Below are 24121 nucleotides of genomic sequence, written 5' to 3'. Positions count from 1 at the left end.
AGGCGGGTGGTGGTAACTCACAGCGGGCTCTGTGGTGTTTGTTGAAAACCAGGGATTTGGGGTTTGACTGACTGACTGAAGTACAGTTGATTTACAATGTTGTGTTAGTTTCAGGTGTACAGCAAAGTGAGTCCATTATATATTTTCTTTTTCTTTTTCTTGGGGTGTTGTTGCTTTACAATGTTGTGTTAGTTTCTTTTTCAGATTTTTTTCCCTTGGACCTAGGAGTTTAAGAACATAAGAGCTGGTGAGGAGGTTTTTTTTTTTTTTTTTTTTGTGGTAGGCGGGCCTCTCACTGCTGTGGCCTCTCCAATTGCGGAGCACAGGCTCCGGACACGCAGGCTCAGCGGCCATGGCTCATGGGCCCAGCCGCTCCGTGGCATGTGGGATCTTCCCGGACCAGGGCACAAACCCGTGTCCCCTGCATCGGCAGGCAGACTCTCAATCACTGCGCCACTAGGGAAGCCCTGGTGAGGAGTTTTTAATGCTTTCTAAATGCCTTATGTATGCAATGTTTCTAGAAAGGCACTGAGCTCTTGAATTTGAGATGCAGCTATAGTTGAGGGTAAAGAGCTTCTGTTGAATGATGACTTGCAAAAATATGTTCTTCAACATAGTACTTACAACTTATTTTATGGGCCGAATATCTGTCTATTTAGTCTTATAGCCTTGTATTACATCTTGCCCTGAGCTAAATTAAAAGTTACGGCAGTTAATACTGAATCGTGGAATATTGGTACTAGGTTAACATTTACAAAAAAATATTTTTCAGAAAGGAACTCATTGTGAACCAATCAATTCATAGTCGTGTTTATTCTGAAGCTTTTATTTTGGAGTCTTCCATCGCCAAATGACACATTTAATTTTTACAACAGGTATTAGAAATTGAGGTTCTTTTTAAAATTTCTACCATTTCAGAGTAAAATTGTAGATAATGTTCCAAACCATCGTCAAAAAATGCAGAGCAAACTTTTCTGTATATAAACTGTACATAATACAAGGCACTATACATTTGGGGGCGATATTAAGGTAGAAAGGTGGATTTGCACAGATTCTTAAGAGCCTGTGCCTGGAAGTATAAATTCTTTGTTCATCTTAGCACCGGAAGCAGCACTCAGAACGAGTCAGACTTAATGCTGAAGGAGACGCCTCTGAACGTGGGTGAAGGTACACATTGGTGGCAGAACTAATTCAACAGAAGCAACTACCTTTTAATATTATTTTGACACCAAAAAAAACCCCTTAAAAGTGAATGAATACATACTGCTTTGTTAAATACATATTTGATTTATACGGTGTTTATATAAATATATATATATTTAGAATCCACAGACTATCAAAATAACACTTTATAAAGGGAACTGCTTAAAAAAAAAATAACAGGCAACGCTTAGCAGGACCAGGAGGGCAGCGCCGTGGCCTTCGCTGAGGACCCCCTGGTGAGCGCGCGTAGGGATGCGGATGCCTTATGAACACCGTCTGCTGAATCATGGAAGGTGCCGTGGCCTTTGCTGAGGGCCCCCTGCGTGAGCGCGCGTAAGGCTGCGGATGCCGTATGAACATCATCTGCTGAATCGTGGAAGGTGTGTTTCCAGAGAGTTTTCTGGAACATTTACAAAATACACAACTCCCAAACAAGCAGGAGAGCTGATCGCTTCAGGTTTCGAAAACGCGGATGAAAAAATATTTTTTAAAGGACTAGCCATACCCCGCTTCCAAAAAAAAAAAACACATCCATTTTCCTGGTCCAACAGTATTGAAAGTGACAACAGAGGTTCCTCCAGCATCTCATGACTCAGAACAGACCTTTTGCTTTCTTCAGGTTCACCTGCTTCCAGGCAGGCAGTGCACTGTATTCGTCTCGGGTCATGTCTAGTGCAAACTGGAAGGAGGGAAAGAAACGCTCTGAGTGAAAGGACCCTCTGACAAGCCACGCATGCTGTGCTCAAATGCTGTCCCACCTGAAGAAGCGCTTACCTCGAAATCCTCGTCGGTGAGATAAATCTCCAGCTTCAGAGGGTCAACTCCCTCGGGCAGGGGCCTGGCTAGGAGGTCGGCCAGTGGATAAATGGTTTTACACAGCTTGGCTAAGACATCCTCCACCAGGGTGATCTGATTTGAAACTTCCATGTCCTGGAGAAGAGGAGGGGGCAGAGAGGGGGACCTCCGTGTCGCACATCTGAACACATTTCATCATGTGCCTGAAAATAGGCCCCCCTGGCCCATCTGCACTGCAGCCTGGAGACCCCGCTCAGGGAGATGAGGCTCTGAGATGCCATCTCACCCTGCATGGCATTTCAGATACATCAGGAAAAAAGTTTAGGGACTATCACACGAGTGAATTATCCAGAAGGTGATTAAATGTGAAGTTGAAACGCTGGAAGCATGCAAATAATGGAATTTGTTTACAGATATTTAAAAACAGTTAAACTTAAAAGGAATCACCCCCTCCACCCCCTCAGACCCCATCTCTTAATCCTCAATAGAAAAAGGAGGTAAGAAAATGCATCTAGAATATACTGGGGTGAATTGAGTTCTTTTTTGTTTTTAAACCACTGTGTGCATTTCACCCGAACAGGTTATTCCGGGTGAACAATCTTCCTCTGTTAAACCTGGGACCCCCAGTGGGCTACCTCCTTTGGGTGGAGGTGTGTGTGGGGAATGATGTGAATTCAGCTGCACACAGACCAGGGATCGGGGGCGAGTGGCAGAGGGGACACGTCAGAGATCGGGGCGAGCTTCTCCGAGTGTCCGTGCCTTGGCTAGTCGCTGGTGGAATGGGGATAAGAAGCAGCTGGGTCTTAGTGGACTGTTGTGAAAATTAAAGGCGAAGCTAAGTGCGGTGTTTGGAGCAGTGCCTGGCACAGAGCGGCTCTTGGTGAATTCTCATCATGACTTGCCCGACGGCGGACTGGCCGATGGCCCGCGGGCTGTACAGGACTCCCCAGAGCCCCCTGGCCAGCCCCCGGGGGTCTGCAGGGCACACGGGACAGTGGCAGTGACTGATGTAATTGAACTTGGACCACAGCAATGGGACTCGTAACCCCTAGAGCTCTGAGGTGTCCTGGGTCACACGTTCATTCTGGATAGGGCCACCTTGCCATGCCTGTCGGCTCCCAGGCGGCCTGAGCCCCCATCTGTGAAGATCAAGCGCACTGGGCTCCAGGGAGCGAGCTTAGGGTCGCCAGCAGAGGTGAGGCAGCCCCCTCCGTGGTCGAGCAGCAGTGCATTTTTGCTGTTTGTTTAAACTTACCCAGACCTCCTATCAAATACCCCTCCACGTCAGCTCTGCCAGGGAAGCGGCCCTTCTCCCACACAGTGAGAAAATCTGAACGGGACAAACCTGTCTCCCACAACACCAAAGATGCCCTTGGGATTGCTACTGCGAGCAGCATTCAGAGCTCATACACCGAGAAGTTCTACACAGCGGCAGTAAGCTTCCTCTTTCCGTGCAGGTGGAAAGGGTAACGTTCCGGCTCATAACGGGCCGTACGCCTCAGGACGGGCTCACACCACCTCCACTCCGACTCAGCCGAGCAGGGGCTTCCCTATGGGCTTATTTCATGTTGCCTCTGACCCAAGGTTAGGGTCTGAGACCCGGGGCCCTTTTGCGGTGCCTTATATGGGCTTGGAGAAGCAACGGATCTTTAGCTGACAGGAGGAAGAGACAGCTGCTTTTATTGATGCGTCGTCTCCAAATTAATTAAATTCACCTTTGCTTTTAAGTGTTGGAACGTAAGCCGTGTGTAGAAGATTACCAAAATATTTCCACTGACTTCTCCTTAGGCTTTTCCTATTCCTGAGCTGATTCTACATAGCCTGGTGAACGTGTTGTGACCAAGGAAACGTGCTCCCACGTGAAAATGCAACTGGCTGCTTCCCCCCAGGTGAAGTCCTCCCACAGTCCGAAAGGCAGGGGCCGCCTCAACGGGGACGGGGCGTGCTCACCATTTCTGTGATTTCTGCAATGTCTTCTCTGTGCTCCCAGCTGGGAAACATGTTGGTGAAGGTCAGGGGCTCCAGCCCGGCGTGGATGAGGTAAGACTTGGGGGGCGGCTTCTTGAGGTTTTTTCCTGCGGTCACACAGAAGGCAGTTGTCACAGACCCAGCGTGGCCCCGATGGCCCTGGCTTTCTCTCATTTCCCCTGTAATTTTTTTCTTCTTTGCATCTCTTGACTTCAGGGTTAAAATGGAAGTTATGAGTTTGTAGCCCCTCCCCGCCATGATGTTTACAAAAAAATGTTAATTTCGTGCATGTGACTGTGCATGAAATTGCATGGGATCGACCTGACTTTGAACTTCCTGAACCCAACAGAACACTTCTGGGTCCCTGGATGGGAGAAAAGCAAGCCTGTCTCTGTGGCATCTGGGTGGGACCTTCCCTCCTGGACTCACCTGTGAAGTATTCCTGTGATTGCCTAACCCAGCCTTGAGTTCGGCGTGAATTACCAGCTCATAACAGCATTTTAGAAGCTACTTTAGCTTAAACATTTGGTGGGAAGTTTATTAAGTTATTTTTTACAAAAGAGCTTTCCAAGAGAAAATCAGCTGTACATATTCAGTAATACTACTCAATGAAATCTTAAAAATTCAGGTAAGAAATTAATCACTGGCATCTTCGTTTTATATAAAAGACCAGACGTTTCAGGTGGATGGTATAGCAGAAAAGCCACGAATTGACTACAGATCTTTCTTTTTAGGTAAAACACTAAACAGAACAACAGATGACAGAAAGGTTGCCATTGGCCTTCCAGCCCGTTTGGGGTGGTCTCTCCCCTCTGACGGGGGTGACGCTGCGTGTGGACAGTGTGTGGATGGGGCCTGGTGTCCCACAGCATGATTGATCCTGAGTGCAGAAGGGTTTTAACCAGGCCAGGCATCCCACAACTCAGCCGTTAACCTCAAGGGTGACAGGTTATTTGGCCTCATAATATAAAAGAGAAAAATGATACTCACTTTGTTGAAGGGGGGAGGGGGCCATATAGGGGGAGGGGGTTAAAAGGTACAAACTATTAGGTATAAAATCTGCTACCAGGGTATATTGCACAACACGGGGAGTATAGGCCAATATTTTATAATAACTATAAATGGAGTACAACCTTTAAAAATTGTGAATCACTATATTGTACACCTGTAACATATAATATTCTACATCAACTCTACTTCAATTTAAAGAAGAGAAAAATGAAATCTCATTCATGCTGGCAGCTGAGAATGTACTAATCTCAGAAGTAGTAAGTCTCAAAAAAGTTCAAGGGAAAGCAGTCGGTTTCAGGTCTGTCTGCCGGCTTTATCCAGGCTGCTGGCACCCGTGGAAAGGGAAATGTGGTCTGGGACTCTGAGCAAGTCTGCAGAGAGCCAGAGGGCGTCCAGATGGAGGGTCCCCCACCGCCGCGGCCTCACCTCGGCAGTACTGCAGCACCGTCTCCATGGCGCTCTTCCGGTCCGAGGCCCAGCGGATGCGGGCAGAGCCAGTGATCTTGTTCTCCACGGGCCACCAGCCCTGCCAGAGGTACACCTCGTGGTGATTGTCAACAAGGAAAAGTGCTGCGAGGGCGGAGCAGACAGTCAGGGGCTCTGCCCCGCATGGAACCGACGCCTCCCTCCCTGCCGCCCCAGTCAGTGCGAGAATCCCCTTGGCAGGTAAACTCAGGGCCACAGGGAGGGTGCCCCTGACGTCTTGGCCCTTTGAACGGTGCATCAGGAGATGCCTCGAGGCAGAGAGATGGCGTTGATGAGGTGGGCTCTTTCCTCCCTCTCCCCCCATTCCTTCCCCCTCCTGCAGCCGCCCTCTGGGTCCTGGCCGGTTGAGAAGAGCGGGACAGATGACACATGTGACCCCCAAGGGGTTGTCAGCACCGCTGATCCCCAAAATGCGTACTGAACATTGGGGAGTACATCATGCTTGCCCTCGGGTCATCAGTGGTCATGCCCCACGTAGGACTGCTTTGCAGGCAATCTAAGTCCATGGTTCTTTCAGGGAGGAATGGGCTTTGGAAATCAAGTGTTGCTCCCTTTTCTCTTCAGCAGACCGTCAGCCTGACTCTTCCACGTGGTCAAGGGCTCTCACACCCACCAGCCCAGCTTGCCTGAGTCCTTCGCCTGAGTCCTTTCCTAGCCTGCATCTCAGAATTCTGTGATGATCACATGCCTGAAAAGCCCAGTGGAGGCTGAAGACCCAACCTGAGCCTCAGGACGAAGAGGTGGGTAGCAGCCCCTTTTAAGACACTGGCTGATAGTTCCCCAGTATGACCCTGTGACTGTGTGCACTGTCGAGGTTTTAAGGTGGTTATCAGGGCTGCCAGGGTCCGGGAAGTTCCTGGTGCCGCTCCAGGCTCTTAGAATATGAGAGCAGAGATGCGGTGAGGCCAGGGCAGCCGACCTCAGCCTCAACCGCCTGGTGTCTGGTGACTGTGACTGTCCCACGACAAGAGCGCACAGCTTCTGCCTTGAGGTGGCAGTCAAGTGGAAGACACGGGCCTTGGCCCTGCTGTGCAGCATGGCAGACACTGCTCTTGGGCTCACTCCACAGATGCTCCCAACCCCTTGCTCCTCGGACTCTTGCAAGGTTCCCTTGCAGCTGGGGGGTGGCTATGGGACAGAGCTCTGGCCAGGGGGATGTAAACAGAAGTCTGCTGGGGGGCTTCTGGGAAAGCTTTTGCTTTATCTGGTAGGAGAGAGAGACATGGCCATCATTGCCCTTTTCCCTACTCTGCCTTCTGTTTTGAACAGAAACATGATGGCTGGAGCAGGGGCAGCCAGCCACATGGAGACCATGAAGCAGCAAGATGGAGGGAAGGCTGAGAGAACAGCAGAGACTCATGCCTGACACAGTTGCACTCAGCCTATTCTTAACTGACGAATTTGGGTGAGTTGAGTAACTGAGGGTCAGTTTTTTACACTATAATATGTGATTGATGGCAACTTCCTTTGTGGGGGGAGGTGTGAGGATTAAATGAGATAATATAAAGATTAAATGAGATAATATTAAAAAGTGTACTTGGCAGATTAAAAACTGCTTACTAGATGCAAAAGTAAAAAGCTTTTTTGGAAGGCGTGCCTTCTGCTGGCTCAGCACGACTGCCCCCTTCTGTGGGCCATACCTGGCTGCGGGGCGCTGTACAGGTCTTCCTGCAGGAAGGGCATGGAATTGACCACAGAGGGGTCTCGTGCTGGATACATGAACTCCGTGGCTGAGAAATCGCCAGAGGAGCTGCTGAGGATGAACAGGCGGGGTGTGAAGTTAAAATTTCCAGGATCTTTGAAAGAAAAGAGAACAAAAGCTAAAGACAAAATATGCACCAAAGTAAATTCCAGGTGGATTGGAGAATTAATGTTTGTTAGACATGAAATGATCAAAGCATTGTAAAGTGTAAAAAGAGGTGAGATTTATCTGAACTTGGAGGTGGGGAAGGCCTTTTTAATCATAATTACAAAAGAAGTATAATTCAAGGAGAAGAAATTTATGCATTAACAACATAAAAATGAACAATTACATTATACAAAAAGCACCCCCAACCAAACAAAAGTAAAAGGCAAGTGACAAAATGGGAAATACGGGAACCTGTTAATATCCTTAGTAGTCTATAAAGGAATATAATAATGAAACAATAAATATCTTAAAAATGTGCTGAAGGCACAAATAAAATATTCACCTAAACGTAAGTACAAATGGCTAAAAAATACATATAGAAAGCATTTAACAGTACTTCTGATTTAAAACATTAAGTTATAACAGTGTTTAGATAGTAATTTCCACCATCAATGTTGGCAAACGGGAAAAAGTAATAAACTGAGTGTATGATTGTGCTGTGAAATGTACACATCTGTAAATTGCTGGTGAGAGTGGAATTCGGTGCCAGTGTTCTAGGGACACTTGCTGAACTGTAAGGCTTTTATACTAACTTGAACAAAGGAGATCCATGTCTAGGAATTTACCTTAACTAGAAATGAATGCAGATAATTCTTTTGAAAATTATTTGCAACTTTATTATTAGAGAAAAACTGGAAAGAACTCAGCTCTCCAACTATAGGACACAGTCTAAGTAGAGAGTGGCAGATATACTCATGAAATACCTTGCAGCCATTAAAAGTCTAAATATTAAAATAGGATTTGGGAAATTGTTCATAATAAATTAAGGGGAAAAAGCAGGTTGCAAAACTGTATAAAGAATGCTATCCAAATTTTATTTTAAAAAATATTTATTGCATAAAGAAATGTTAATTCTGGTTCACATCTTTGAAAGATGTGATTATAAGGATCTTATTTTCTTTAATTTCCTTGTATTTCCCACCATCAATATGCAGTACAGTTAACCCTTGAACAACACAGGTTTGAACTGCACAGGTCCACTTAATACATGGAGATTTTTCAACAAATATATTGGGAAAAATTTTTGGAGATTTGTGACACTGGAAAATAACCTGCAGACAAACCGAATAGCCTAGAAATATTGAAAAAAGTAAGAAAATTTAGGTATGTCATGAATGCATCAAATATATGTAGATACTAGTCTGTCCTTACATAGGCATGAGGTGAGTGATATTTGAAATAAAATGTGTTTTCTTACTGTTCTAGAGCTTCGCTTTCAAAGAATTACATTACCGTACGGTATGCCTCTCTCTCTTATAATTGGGGAAGCTGTGTATCAGCCTATCATCACGGGTAAGTGATTTTTATAAAAATGTAACACTGTTTCCAATACTTTATTATGAATAGGACTGTAACACTGTATGCCATAAACATTTTATAACTGTTCATTAGTGTATAGGCTGGGCTACTGTGAAGCAATTGTATCAATGACACTAGCCGATTGTAAAGTAATCATATTGCTGCTTCTTCGTTATACCTGTATATATGAATTTCTTTTTCACATTATCTTTTTTTTTCTGAGTCTATTTGGAAGCTTTATTCTTTTTTTTTAACATCTTTATTGGAGTATAATTGCTTTATAATGGTATGTTCGTTTCTGCTTTATAACAAAGTGAATCAGTTATACATATACATAGAGGGAAGAGATATGGGAACACATGTATATCTTTTCTTTTTTTTTTTTTTTTTTTTTTTTTTTTGCGGTATGCGGGCCTCTCACTGCTGTGGCCTCTCCCGTTGCGGAGCACAGGCTCCGGACGCGCAGGCTCAGCGGCCATGGCTCACGGGCCTAGCCACTCCGCGGCATGTGGGATCTTCCCAGACCGGGGCACGAACCCGTGTCCCCTGCATCGGCAGGCGGACTCTCAACCACTGCGCCACCAGGGAAGCCCTATCTTTTCATTTTTGATGTCTAGTGTTAGTAATACGTATAACATCTATAGTGTTTTTTTTTTTTTTTTTTTTTTTTTGCGTTACATGGGCCTCTCACTGTTGTGGCCTCTCCCGTTGCGGAGCACAGGCTCAACAGCCATGGCTCACGGGCCCAGCCGCTCCGCGGCATGTGGGATCTTCCCAGACCGGGGCACGAACCCGTGTCCCCTGCATCGGCAGGCGGACTCTCAACCACTGCGCCACCAGGGAAGCCCATCTATAGTGTTTTGTATCATCTAAGAGAATATTGATGTAGGTACTGACAAATGATTCATTTTGTAAACATGATGTAAATTTACGGTATCGATAAATACGATACAGTAAATGTAATTTCTCTTCCTTATGATTGTCTTAATAACATCTTGTTTTCTCCAGCGTACTTTATGGTAAGAATTATAGTATTTAATACATAAAACCTACAAACTGTGTTAACTCTTTATGTCCTCGGTAAGGTTCTCGGTCAGCAGTGGGCTATGAGTAGAGAAGTTTGGTGGGGGTTACAAGTTACATGTGGATTTTCGACTGTGTGTGTGTGCGGGGTTGGCCCTTAACCCCCATGTTGTTCAAGGGTCAACTGTACTTTAGATACCTATGTAAAAGTTTGTAAAAGCTGAGAGGCAGTATGGTGGTGCGGTCATGAGGATATCCCACTGTTTTCCAACCCGGGCAAGCTGGTTAACCACCCCAGGCCTCAGTTTCCCCATCGGTGACCAGGGCAGCTTGTTGGGTTGTGAGCACTGAGTGAGTGAACGTCCAGCAGGTGTTTAGACAGGGCCTGGCTTGCCTTAATGGCTTAGTAATTGTTAGCTTTTTTCGTACGTTATTCTGCATGTATGTCGATCTGTATTTTGTGTATTTAAAGACAAGACCGACCCACTCTCTCATTTAAACCCCACTATTTCTCTGCACCCTGGATGCCGGCTACACCGAAAGCGTCTTGTTCCAGAGCTTCACGCTGTGCTCAGCTCCTTTCCTGGAATGCTCCCCCCTCCTTCACTTCTCTCCAAGCCACACCTACACCTCCAAGGCTCCGGTAAGTGCTGTCTTCCATGGAGTCCTGTGTGATATTTTCCTGGAGGAAGAAATCTTTCTTTTAACTCTCCACCTCTGTCACCTGTACCTCTTTTCTGACACACACAGCTTTTCCTTGGCATCATGATCAGTTACATACGTTATTTAGCCTCCTTGTCGTCTTGTTGGCCCCAGAGCAGTCGGCCTGGGTGTAGCTCCTGGTGTGCTGTACGGGGCACGTGTGCGTAAACACGCACTGAGTGAGCTGGTGCTCCAGGCGCCGGGGCTTACCTTGGAGCATGCAGTCGTAGGCCTTCCGGTCTCTCCTCCCCAGAGCATCCCAGAATCCCAGGGGCTCCGATCCTTCGTCACACTCGTGAATTGTCACTTTGCTGCTACTGTGCAGCCCGGCCTCCAGGGGACATCTGCACAGAGAGAATCCGAGAGTTTTGATCAGGCCCAGAGGTGAGGGCAGCTCGGTTCCCCACTAGATGGGCAGCCCGGGTCCCCACTAGATGGGCAGCCCGGTTCCCCACTAGATGGGCGGCTCGGGTCCCCACTAGATGGGCGGCTCGGGTCCCCACTAGATGGGCGGCTCGGGTCCCCACTAGATGGGCGGCTCGGTTCCCCAGCTCGCGCCTGCTTTCTAACTAGAACAATTCTTGTAATGAATGAAAACACGCTCTGTAGTACCTGAGTGTGTGCAGCAGGGAGGGGTTGGCTGGGCCCTTAGAGAGGAACGCCGGGTCACAGAGAAGCCGTGATGAAAACAGTATTTTTCTGTGGCACGTGCATACTTACCGTTCCTCGTCCCAGGGCTGGGTGTGTCCCCTCGCACGGCCCTGGTCCCTAGATCTGTGCGTGACTTCAGGCAGTGGCTCATAAGGTTTGTTGAATGAGGGGGATAAGTTATTCATCTTGTTTCTTCTCAGGGGTCCAGGGATGAATCTGATGGGCCTCAGTGCCATGTGAGACCTGAATGAACCCTGTCTATCACCTAGCTTCCTGGCCCTCAGAATGATGTCTGGAGAGGAAGCATCTTGCTTCACAGCTGTCCACCAACTGAAAGGTCCCTCCCCTCCCACTCTCCACGTGCGCTGGGTCACGTGCACGCCTCAGGGGGAAGCAGACCCTGACCGCACCGCTTTGGTGCCCAGAGAATGAATTTTACCAGATGGCACCTGGTGGGATGTGGCCCCGGGAGACTCTTCATTTCCACCGTACAGATGTCACCAAGGTCCTCCCAGGTCTCAGCTCGAGGGGGCACTGGGCTCTTTGGCTGCCCGTGCTGCCCGGGATGCACAGAGGCACCTGGGCAGGTGGCGGGCGGCACAGCTTCTTCTGGGCTCTCCCCGCCTGCCCCTCCCCAGGGTGGGTCCTCACCTAGCGCTGTCACGGTGTGCTGTCTCTGGGTCGTGGGCACCTGTGGGTGCCTGCCTGGGAAAGGAAGGGACCCCAGCACTTGGGCAGCTGCCTCGGACGCTGGGAAACACACTTGTCCCCGAAGGAGGGGGCGTTCCTCAGTCTGACACGGTGGGTGGTCTCCCAACTCTCTTTGGCTAAATGCCCTAAACCTTCCACTGCTCTGATACAACCAACCCCCCTAAATGATATTTGAAATTTGCTCTCTTTAAATAACCAAGGACTCCAGGTTGACAATTCAAAAGCCAAATCACACCTTCAAAGAAGCTGCTGGGAGTCCTGTGCCTTTTACGGAGGCAGGTAAGTCCTCGGGAAGCCCTCACGGGGGAGGTTTGGGCTGGACACGTGTCACATGAACTTGGACCTTCAGGGCCTCTGGCCATGTGGGGCTCAACTTCCCACGTTGAGTCACTCTGGGCACACGGGGCGTCCACGGGGGCCTTAGGATCCTTAGCCTGCACCCGGGAAGCCCCCGGGAGAGGTGCTCACACACACAGCACTCACTGTTCCTTGATTTTGTTGGCCGCGGTCCTTCCGACCTCCTTCGTGTGGGCCTGGGCTTTGCATCCGTGCCACAGGTAGATGAGGGCTTTGTGGACGTTGAGGACGACCATGGACGTCCTGGATCTCAGGCTGCTGCAGTGACAGGCCACCTCCAGCAAGTTCCCTTCCACGGGCACTTCTCCGCGCACACAGTACAGCCTCCACTCGCCTGCAGGGGGCACCAGTGGCACAGTCAGGACATGGCTGTGCGGGGAGGGGGCCTGCAGGGCAGCCCACGCCCCGCCCCCTTTCTGTGTCTGGAGGGGCAGAGGCGAGGCCAGGCTGCGGTCTTACTGAGTCCCAGAAAGCCAATCTTGTTGGAGTTGGTTAGAAGCAGGCTGCCCAAAGTGCACGATGCAGAAAAACCAGTTTTACATTATTTACAAAGACCTAGGTAAGTCATAACAGGCATATTTTTTTAAGCGGCTCTAAAACTATGATTTTTTTTTTTTTTGGATGCTGGTCAACAAAAATCTCATAATTTAGAAGAGAAGATGACTGATTTTTTTTCCCCCTCCAGGATCCAGTTTAAGGTCAAGTCATCTTGGGGCCTCCTTTATGCAAAGCTGCTTTCTTTTTTTTTTTTTTTTTTTTTTGTTACGTGGGCCTCTCACTGTTGTGGCCTCTCCCCCTGCGGAGCACAGGCTCCGGACGCACAGGCTCAGCAGCCATGGCTCACGGGCCCAGCCGCTCTGCGGCATGTGGGATCTTCCCGGACCGGGGCACGAACCCGTGTCCCCTGCATCGGCAGGCGGACTCTCAACCACTGCGCCACCAGGGAAGCCCGCAAAGCTGCTTTCTGAAGGCAACTCCACGGAAGGAAGCGGGAGGGGAGGCACCCAGAAAGCTGACTTGTAAGGCGGACGTCAGGAGGCCTTCGCTGGTCAGGCCGCAGCCACATGGAGAGAGTTACTCTAAAGCCCCACGCCTATAAAAATACCTTCCCGGAGAGGAAGAACAGAATCGAATTCCAACAGCAGAAGTGACTCACTTTGTGCGTTTTCTTCCTCCTCCTCCCGTCTGCCGGAGTGGACCACCATCCCCCCCTGGAAACACTGCAGAAAACAGGGGGGCTCCTTGCCCTGCAGGACCTGGACCTTCCGATTTAAACACACTACAGTGAGTCACGTGTCCTGGTTTTGCAGAGTCATAAAAATAACACATGCCTGTTGTCGAAAATCTGAAAAATACTGAGAAGTACAAATAAAAGCCACTGATAATACTGTGATTTATAGAGAACACTATTACAATTCTGGCGTATAGCCTTCCTATAATACAAAGTATTTTTCAGGTATACATTTTTCCCAAATAGGATTGCTGTTTTTTATGTTGCTTTTATCCCCGGGTTTTCTTCAACTGACGTTTTTCTGTCGTCACATAAGATTCTTAACATGAATTTTGATATTTTAATGGTAGCGTTCCACGGTACGGATATAACATGATTAGTTTAAACATGTTTTTAATAAAGAAAACCTCTCAGCAGTGAGAATGACTAATCACCGACTTAGTGATTCTGGGGAAAAGAACTGTCTCTTGCAGGCTCTGGTCCGCTCACAGGGCCTGTCACTCAGCGGCGCCTCTGTCAGCACAACAGTTACGCATCAGCGTGAGATGCAGCAGAGTAACAGGAACGGACGTAGGGCTGAGTCGACTGACTCTCACTTTGCCAAGGTATCTCCCCTTAAACAAGGAAATGTTCACTGAGCCTGGCCATCGGGGAGCACTGAGGTAGGACACATTTCTCACCATGACTTAACTTATCAATCTCAGGGCCCATTCTGTGTCATTAAGAGCCATTCTGTGGCAGTGTTTTCTATTTCTGCAGTGATTTTCCATCCGTTAGATATAAAAATTAAATGCTCCAATTAGATTAAGACTCAAAACTCTAAGGATGATTTTGAAGGCATGATAAAACATATTCGTTCACAGCCTTTACGAGAAAAAAAACAACAGTTGAAATGATCCACTCTGAGGAATAAATTAACAACTGTTTGTCCCTGAAAGCTATTTGGAAAGTATCGTCCATCGTAGAACATCTGCATTAAACACTTTTTAGGGAAGAGGATTGGTTCTTAGGAGCCTGGAAGGCTGCGTGATGTGGATCTATTTCTGGAGAAAAGTCCTCTCTCTCCTGATGTTATTCTTAACTATTCATCCAAGATAGTAAAAGGATCTGCACAGGGTGTTATGGTCCCCAAACCCCAGAGTTAACTCTTAATTACTGGTAATAAAGGAAGGGACAATACGTTAAAAAGAAATGCTTTCAAAACCTTGACTTTGGGTAGTGGTACCTGCCAGGCATCATGCAGGCCCTGGGGTTATAACAGTGGGTAAGACCAGGACAGACATAGTCTCTTTCATGCTTACAGGGAAGACAAAGAATAAATAAGTAAACAAAATGAATGTTGTTTTACGTAGCGGTAAAGCACTATGAAAAAGCAGAGCAAAGGGACAGAGAAGGACAGGAAAATGGGGAGGGATGTGGATAAAACACAGAGGCGACATTCAAACAGAAACCCGAATCATGTAAGGTTTCAGGGGGAGTGTTCCGGGCCGGGGAATCAGTGCAAAGGCCCTGGGGTGGGGGCTGGGGTGGAAAGAGGTGCGTCTAGGAACTGCAAGGAGGTGGGAGTGGCCTGACCAGGTGCAAGAAGAGGGAGGTTGGAGGGGGGTGCAGGGCTGACCCTCGGGAGACCCTCAGGTGGTAGTCCAAGCGTAATGGAGAACGAGGGGCACCATCTGACATGTCGTAGAAAAATCACTCAGGCTGCTGTGAGGAACACAGGTGATGGGCAGACCCAATGTTTACATCAGTCACTGACATCTCCTTAGGATGGGTTTGTGTAAGTGGAATCACTGATCAAAGTGTATGAGCATCTTAAGGTTCCTAAGCCATGGTTGCTTTCAGGATGGGTATTTCAGTTTACACTTCTCAGTGGAAGCAGGCACGGGTACCCATCCTACTGAATCCCTGCCAGCCCTGGATCTACTCTTTTAAAACTCTCTGCCATTTGAGGAGTGGAAAATGGCATCTCTTTAATTCCCTGATGATCAGTCAAGTGGAAACTTAAAAAAACACCCATGGGCTCTCTGCACTTGTTTTGTGGATTTACTATTTGCAGGTGTTCTTTAAGGTCATATTACGAGAGGTCTGCCTTCCTGGTGAAGAGGTGGGGAGATGAGGCACAGCCTGACATCTGGAGAAGCCGGACCAGGACTAAAGGGGCTTTGGACGATACTGTCTTTGTGTTTAGGGGACCAGGCCACACACCCTCCGGCTCCCGGCAAGGCCAGCTCCCTCGTTTCCGGCGCATCTGCCTCCAGGACTTACCTGGGCGCCCCTTTCCTCGTCCAGCTGCACCGTCATCAGAGCTGACGTGCCCTTCTCACTCACAGTCGCCTGCCGGCCTTGCCAGAAGAAGTAGACGCGCTTCTCTTTGCCGGCCACCCTGACCGGGTGCTCGGCCTTCTGGCGACTTCCCACTGCGGACACACAGAAAGGCAGAGCACGGGGTGAGCAGCAGACGAAGCCCAGGAAGAGCCAGTGCCAGCTCAGGCCTCCAGGCCCCGTGAGGACAAACAGTAAGGGAGCGGCTCTGGGGCGCAGCGCTGGGGAGACATCATTCACAGCCGGAGGGAACATCAATCATGGCTTCGGAGGAGAGAGAAACCACCTTTCTTCTAGCTAACGGATCCTGAGCCTCCAAACTGGAGAAAAATGATCTGCAGGGCCCTCCTGATACCCTAAGACAAACACCTGTCATCCTGGGGGAGATGACAGAGAAAAGTGGGGATGCCAGAGCAGGGCCAAGGGCTCCCGAAGACACAAACGCATTTTCCACATTACGCCATCCTTTGGCAGAAGGTGAGCTGGGGGAGAAAAGACACTGCAAACGACCGCTGGGCCAGCTTTCAGCACGAAGGAAAAAATGTAGTCTGCTAAGACTATTCGAGTAAAAAAAACCGCTGTGAAGTCTCCAAGTTGTGTCAGAAAGGGGAGAGAGAAATTGCTGACCTGTGGCTTTCACAAAATAATCTGGGATTTAAATGATACCGGCCACCAGGGCTGTAGCCAGGATTAAGGGCTGCTTATCCTCACTGTCTGGGACCTTGCGGGCACTGGACAGATGTCAGCAGCGCACAGAACACAGACCCCACTGAAGGGCAATCACGGACAGTTCTCTGGGCAAGTGGTCGTTTCAGATGGTACCTCAGACCCCAAACTGCAACCTTCAGGAAGAGATCTCTCCCCAGATTTCTCTCATTTCTCCATTCAGCAGATATTTACTGAGCACCTACTATGTGCCAGGGACTCTTCAGGATACTGGGGCTATGGCGCTGAGCAAGGCAGCTTCAGAGGGTGGGAAGTGCTGTGAGGAAAAGACAGGATGTGAAATGGGGCAGGGGAGAGCTGCTGCGAGTGCCTGGTGGGGGGAAGACCTTTCCGAGGAGGTGCGCGACCAGAGGCCTGAGTGACAGGGACCACGGGGCAGAGGCTTCTAGGCCGAGTGGCGTCCGGAGACTAAGTTCTCGAGTCAGATGCCCGGGTGGCCCCAGGTGGGGTCAACCCAGGGAGGATGCAGGTGGCTGTGGTACCCACGCGTGTGAGCAATCAAAAATAATAACTGGGGCTTCGCTAGTGGTACAGTGGCTAAGAATCTGCCTGCCAATGCAGGGGACATGGGTTTGAGCCCTGGTGCAGGAAGATACCACATGCCAAGGAGCAACAAAGCCTGTGCACCACAACTACTGAGCCTGCATTCTAGAGCCCATGAGCCACAACTACTGAGCCCACGTGCCACAACTACTAAGCCTGTGCTCTAGAGCCCACGAGCCACAACTTCTGAGCCTGTGCTGTAGAGCCCGTGAGCCACGACTACTGAGCCCACATGCCACAACTACTGAGCCTGTGCTCTAGAGCCCACGAGCCACAACTACTGAGCCCATGTGCCACAACTACTGAGCCTATGCTCTAGAGCCCGCGAGCCACAACTACTGAGCCCACGTGCCTTGAGCCCGTGCTCCGCAACAAGAGAAGCCACTGCAGTGAGAATCCTGCACACCACAATGAAGAGTAGCCTCCGCTCACCGCAACTAGAGAAAGCCTGCGCGCAGCAATGAAGATCCAACGCAGCCAAAAATAAATAAAATTAATTAAAAAAAAAAAAGAACTGGATCCCCTGGTTCTATACAATCTCAGTCCTCCTCAGCTCCAGTCCCACCGACAAAGTCACAGCTGTCTTGAGGTTTGAAGGTAAGAAGAAAGCTCATTGTTTTCAAGTTCTTAAGAGGTCAGGGGCCATACTTATGTGATTTTTTTTGGGGGGGGGGCCTTTATCAAAGTCCTCTAGAACAATTTTCATAAATGATTATGAGAATTCTTAAAGGATTCTGACCAAGCTCAGCCCTTAGTGCCTTCTACTGTGAACCTGAAATGGTCAAGTTTGTGTAGTTTGAAGTGGGCAAAGTGAATGGGAACCATCCGTGAATAGATGATACATGTCCACTGTTAATCTGGAACCCACTCCATTGAAATTTCCGCTAATTTAGGTAGGAACAAACGTTTACCTTTGATTAGCAATCCCACACTCTTCAAAGTAGTGAAACTTAGTCATGTCAACTAGATTACCGGGGAGAGATATGCATAAAACAGATCACAGCAGCTGGCACGTATCTTGGAATTGGGTAGCACTTTGTGTAAATATACGTTCACGCTTTAATAACCAACCAATGTTTTACATCCTAACATTCAAAAATGGGCCTGTGTGTATATACCTAAAATAGGATATTTCCTTAAAAATATCCCATAAAAGTTTTCATGAATTTTCCTTGCAGTTTTCTTCGGCATACCCCAAATTTAATCCTATGTACAACTTACTTTTTGACTCATTTCGTTAGTTTTAATTTTAGCAAATTAAAGGCTAAGCTATATAGTAACAGCTGCTGGGCTATCATCTTTGCGGCCTTGACCCGAGGCCGAATTGAGCGTGTCGCTGCATCCCGCCGTCCACCCTGCTTTCAGGAGGAAGAGTTCACTGCCAGCAGGTGCGTTTACGAAGTAACAGAAAACCGAGGTATAAAGAGCGAGTTGCTCATCGCACGGTCTTGTAGCCGGACCCCATTTACCGCCCCCTACTACAGGAACTTGGCCCCTGGATGGCACTCCAGCGTGGCCTGATGCAGTGTCCCTGGGTGCCCAGAGCTGCCTATCTCTCCTGACCCTGGGGGGGACACAAGTCACACCCTGCAGCACCTGAGGCAGCCTCTGGGACACTGACCACCAGGGCCTCTGGGCTCCCTACTCTCGGGGCCACAGTTCACTTCCCAAGGAGCAGGCTGCCTGGCATCTGCCAAGCGGGTGACTGTGCTGTGTCTCCCGGGACTGCTGTCTGCTGGGCCCGCCCCAGAGGGGCCCTGGGCTCAGCCCCGCTGGCAGGTGCGGCCCCTGTGGGGTCTGAGCAGTGTGAGGGCTGGACCAGCTGACACCGCGGGGCCGGGGCTTCCGTGACGACCACGGGGCAGCTGTGGATGCCATCGGGCTGTGCTTTTCTGCCCCCCGAGGGACGGCCTGGAACCTGAGCGCTGCCTGGCCTCACTTAATCCTCCGCAGCTGGGCTTGATCAAAGTTGTCACTTTGCCCATTACGGTGCTGCTGGATCGGGCCGTGACATGTACCTTGTGTTCACCGGGGAGAAATACAGCAAGCATTTACCTGGGTCAAATCAGCGTTTCGGGTCTCCAAGTATATAGTCAAGGAAGACCTCAGAAACCTGAGTCTGTTTTTAAATTTCATTCAGTTTCATATTGTTTTAGTCATCCTTTCACTGACCATTACTTCTTGTTTTATATCTAACAGCTGAGGTAAGGAAACGACTGAATTTCCAACTGTAGTGCCCAGTCTGGTTTTGTAAAACACCAAGTCCCTTCACTTTCTGTATCTTAAAGATGAGAACGATGGGTGCAGGTCCATGGCACCGGAGGTCAGTAGATCTTTCCCCACTAAATTCTCTCTCTCTGTCTTTCTTGCCAGGCGGCACAGCTTAGTATTCAGCTTGCCAAGTCTGCACACACTCAGCAGCCTAAACCCACAATAGAGGCCCTTTGAGAACTGCTGTTGCACTGCTGTTGCTCGGGGTGGGTCCATGTTATCTGTCTGATCTTCAAGTTCAGTGCAGGAACTATGCTTTGGCTGCTGAGAACGTCAGCGATGATGATCTCCTGTACCCTCACGTAAGTAAGCAGTCGGCTGTGCGCTAACCATCACGCACCAGATCCTAGGACCCTGCGAGCTGGGTATTAGAAGCTCTGTTTTCCAGGTGAGAAAACCGAGGCTCAGACAGGTTAAGTAACTTTCCCCAAGTTACACAGCTGGCATGTGGGGCCTGGGAGAAGACTGAGACCCAGGCTATAAGGCCTCCTTAGGTTAAAAAAAGGGGGCTTTTAGTGTCCAGCCCTGTTCTCTCCTAGCCATGTGACTTCAGGGGGCGTTCCTTAATCTCGGTGTCCTGTTCCTCATCTGAGAAGTTAGTGAAAGGACAGAACACATCCCATGGAGCCTCCGTGAGGTACTCACCTAGCGCGGCTGGTGAAGCCCAGAGCGGTGCCTCTAGGCCCGCGGTCCTCCTCCCCACCTGCGATGCCTGCCCATCGGCCACTGGGCTTTCCCACAGCCGCCAGATCCTATTCAGGGAACGGAGCTCTCCTACCCCAGCAGGAGGCAAGCACCTCTTCCATACTTGCCCCCCGTCATTTATACCATATGCTTCCGGAAGGCAGGGCCAGGAATATTTAATGACACCCGAAAGAAGTGTCTTATTCCTTAAACATAAGACATGACATCGTAAAACTCCTAGAAGAGAATACAGGCAAAACATTTTCTGGCAAAAATCGTACCAATGTTTTCTTAGGTCAGTCTCCCAAGGCAATAGAAATAAAAGCAAAAATAAACAAATGGGACCTAATCAGACTTACAAGGTTTTGCGCAGCAAAGGAAACCATCAACAAAATAAAAAGACAGCTATGGGCTGGGAGGAAATATTTGCAAATGATGTGACTGACGAGGGCTTAATTTCCAAAATATACAAAGAGCTCATACAACTCAACAACAGCAAAAAATAAGCAACCCAATTGAAAAATGGGCAGAAGACCTAAATAGACATTTCCCCAAAGAAGACATACAGATGGTCAACAGGCACATGAAAAGATGCTCAACATGGCTTATTATCAGAGAAATGCAAATCAAAACTACAATGAGGTACCAGCTCACACCGGTCAGAATGGCCATCATTAAAACCTCTACAAATAACAGATGCTGGAGAGGGTGTGGAGAAAAGGGAACCCTCCTGCACTGCTGGTGGGAATGTAAGTTGGTGCAGCCACCATGGAGAACAGGATGGAGGTTCCTTAAAAACCTAAAAATAGAATTACCATATGATCCAGCAATCCCACTACTGGGAATATACCTGGACAAAACTATAATTCAAAAAGATACCTGCACCCCTATGTTCATAGCAGCACTATTCACAACAGCCAAGACATGGAAACAACCTAAATGTCCATTGATACATGAATGGATCAAGAAGATGTGGTGTGTATGTATGTATGTGTGTGTATATATATATATACACATACATACATACATACACACATATACATACACATACACACAATGGAGTATTAACCATAAAAAAGAACAAAATCATGCCATTTGCAGCAACATGGATGGACCTAGAGACTATCGTACTAACTGAAGTAAGTCAGACAAAGACAAATACCATATGATATCACTTATAGGTAGAATCTAAAATACGACACAAATGAACATATCTGTGAAATGGAAACAGACTCACAGAACAGACTTGTGGTTGCCAAGGGGTGGGGGGGAGGGAGGGACTGGGAGTTTGGGATGAGCAGATGCAAACTAGTATCTATAGGATGGATAAACAACAAGGTCCTAACTGTACAGCACAGGGAACTATATTCAATATCCAGTGATAAAGCATATATATATATATATATATATATATATATATATATAAAACTGAGTCACGATGCTGTACAGGAGAGATTAACACAACATTGTAAATCAACTAGATTTCAATACGATAAATTTAAAAAAGTGTCTTACCCACAGAGACATTAGGAAAGAAACCAAATGGCTCTAAGCCTGCAGGTGTTTGATCAGCTAACAGTGGCCTCCGCCCTGTGCCCGGCGGGGCAGCCACACCCGGACGGCAATGGGGCTGGAAAGAGGTGAACAAAGTCCCTTGGCAAGTGAATCCTGGAGCCACTGAGTTGTGTCATGAACTGTCTCCTAAACGCGCAGGGCTGAGGGACGCTGTGGACAGCCCAATTCGTGCTCTCTTCTCAGCAAAAAAAAGGGATTATTCCCCCCAGATCTGCCGCTCTCCAGCCTCACTGCCTCTAGCGCAGAGCACAGCACTCGTGGGAACCAGGAGTAGCTCTGACCGTGTATTTATTCCGCCAGATCCACAGAGCACAGTCAGCGCTCTCGGCCTTGGAGGAAATACGTCTTGTGTGTGTGGATTTACTGTGACGTCATGGCACCCTTTTGTTTCAGCTCTGACGCATCGGCTCTGGGTTACTTAATAGCTTTCGTTTCGGCAGCATCCAGCCACATGGTGACCATCATGTGGGGACAGATCATTACTTCCCTAGGAAGCCTCTGGGTACGGGTCAGGGGAGGGCTGAGGGCGGCAGAGAAACCTTACCGTGCCCGTCGGCTTTCTAGAGGGAGACATCACAGCTGTCGGCCACGGCGGGGTGCTAGGAATCTATCCACGAGGTTTACGGAGAGGCTCTCAAAGGGAATACCTCTACTGATCCTCCGCCCGTGGCTGGGGCAGCCACGGTCCCCGCGGCGGGGCTCGAGCTCGCTCACCTGCCGTGCTCACGATGAACTTCCACTTGACCACGTAGGCGTCGCCCTCGTGGAACTGCCCGATGCTCTGCTTGGGGAGCCTGCTGTAGTCGAATTCCAGGATGTGCCAGACGTCCACCGACACGCTGGCGATCTCCAGCTGCCTGCGGTCGTCCCCTTGCACCAGGCCGTAGCCCCGGCCCACATTGACCCCGTCTAGCACGGTGCCGGCTGTCGTCTGGGGCACCGGCACCATCCGCGTCACGTCGTAGGGCTTGACCTCCGCCCGCGGGTCGTCCTAGGAGAGAACGCAGAGATGCCCGGCGGCACCTGTCACACTCCGCACTGCTGCACTGGCGGCGGGGCGGCCTCAAGTACAGCGCTCAGGCTGCTTCAGGGCACTTAAGGAAAGGCTGCGTTTGGGGGCCAGACAGCCACGACTGTGAACGGGACGCCGATAAACCTGGAGCCACAAACACAGCTGCTTTCATTGACCTCCTGAAGTCAGAACATAACTGGAGACCAGTTAGCTGTCCTAGTAAAACCCCAGGAAGGCTTTTAGCGTTCAGGCCCCTTCTGCAGGGACCCAAACTAAGCCCTGAGGTTTGGGGCTTGATCGTCCCGCATACCTTGTGCTGGGCAAGTTCGCTGGTGTTCTTCTCGTTAGGTCTCTTCAGTTCCGTCCAATCGAGAAACTTCTCTTTGAACAAAATCGTCTCGTTGTGTTCTGTAAGTCTCCCAAATATCGCCCAGTCAGGCCGCCCCTGTCCTTTTCTGTAGGGGGGGTTGGGGAGGGGGAGATGGGAAAAGAACCAAGATCAAACAAGTCACGCTGAGCCCAAGAAGTCCAAAACCAGAACATGTGGCGAGTGAGAGGAACTCAGAATACGTAAGCAGTAGACACAAGGAACGGGTCGTTTTCACTTACGTGACCCAATCAATGACGTTTTGCTATTTTAGCCCCACGCCTTGCAAGGCTTTGTGTCCTTGGAGCTGATGTGCCTGAATGTGATGTGACCCACGTCAGGACCGGATCTGCCTTGCACTCCAGCAAATTCTCGGGGTCCCCTGGGGGGCAGCACGCCAGGCTGGGAGCTCAGCAAGGCAGGAGTCACACGTGTCTTCCTCGCCTCCGTTACGCCGGCCGTGCTCGCCGCGGGGGCTTGCCGTGTTTCCGTCAGGTTAGTGAACGGGTGGGGGAATTTATGCTCACCCTGAATCCTCTCTCTTTTTAAGTCATGTTACAATGGAGCTCTCCAGTCTCCAGGGACAGGAAATTCTCCTCTGTTCCCGAAGCGAACATACTCTCATAAATCAGAAAGTGAATTTGTGCATATTGATCTCTAGGCCACTGGACGGGACAGCGGGCAGGTAGAGCACGCAGACGGGGAAGGGGGCAGCACAGCCCAGTCGGGAGGTCCGTACTGCTTCGGGATCCCGGACTCTGACGCTGAGCTTGGAACACAGCTGACTTAGCAATGGGAAGCGCCGGGGCGGAGGGGGTGAGCCCTGAGGATGAGGTGCGGGCATTTCCCATCCTTCCAGACCAGCCCTGGCTTGTGGACTGGGACCGTCAGACCGAGGGGCAGTGCTTCCTGGGCCCTGCGGTGGCCCCCGACGTGCTTCGTCACGTCCTGTTTGGTCCAGACCACAGTTTCAGGCATCACGGCTAAGGCACATCAAGGGGTGGGGGGGGGCTGCCCGTTTCAAAGGGGACTGAAAGGATAAGGCACTGTGTGCAAATACTTCCACTACCAATGCTGCCGGGACTTAGGAACCAAATATCAGCAACTGTGGAAAATTCAGGGCTACCGTGAAGGCTGTGGTCCTTATCAGAAAATAGCTGAGTGACCGTCTTTTATATGAATTCCACTCTGCAGACTTGGTAGGGTGCCTATAGAAAGACACTTGGTCTCAGCTTAGAAATCCATCTTGGATGTGTGAGGTCAGGGAGCACAGAG

The 24121-nt window shown here is 49.3% G+C and overlaps 1 protein-coding gene across 9 annotated transcripts in view; it reads right to left on the bottom strand.

Moving 5' to 3' along the window:
* Positions 1 to 812: 812 nt before the first annotated feature.
* The window catches only part of SVIL (supervillin), a 241506-nt gene continuing 218197 nt past the window's right edge, over positions 813 to 24121 (bottom strand). For all 9 annotated transcript variants that reach the window (XM_081228434.1, XM_081228436.1, XM_081228438.1 and 6 more), the window contains 11 exons: positions 22790 to 22934; positions 22182 to 22458; positions 15612 to 15763; positions 13272 to 13377; positions 12242 to 12449; positions 10607 to 10740; positions 7104 to 7259; positions 5404 to 5547; positions 3949 to 4073; positions 1978 to 2133; positions 813 to 1882 (listed from right to left, as the gene is read on the bottom strand). In XM_081228434.1, the coding sequence (XP_081084560.1) occupies positions 1796 to 1882; positions 1978 to 2133; positions 3949 to 4073; positions 5404 to 5547; positions 7104 to 7259; positions 10607 to 10740; positions 12242 to 12449; positions 13272 to 13377; positions 15612 to 15763; positions 22182 to 22458; positions 22790 to 22934 (1690 nt within the window). In that variant the 3' untranslated portion in view covers positions 813 to 1795. The remainder of the gene's footprint in view (positions 1883 to 1977; positions 2134 to 3948; positions 4074 to 5403; positions 5548 to 7103; positions 7260 to 10606; positions 10741 to 12241; positions 12450 to 13271; positions 13378 to 15611; positions 15764 to 22181; positions 22459 to 22789; positions 22935 to 24121) is intronic.

Source organism: Mesoplodon bidens (assembly GCF_964165515.1).
Source record: "Mesoplodon bidens genome assembly, chromosome: 3".
Classification (NCBI taxonomy): Eukaryota; Metazoa; Chordata; class Mammalia; order Artiodactyla; family Ziphiidae; genus Mesoplodon; species Mesoplodon bidens.
The sequence above is the reverse complement of the archived record's forward strand: the minus strand, read 5'-3'. Positions and strand labels throughout refer to the sequence as shown.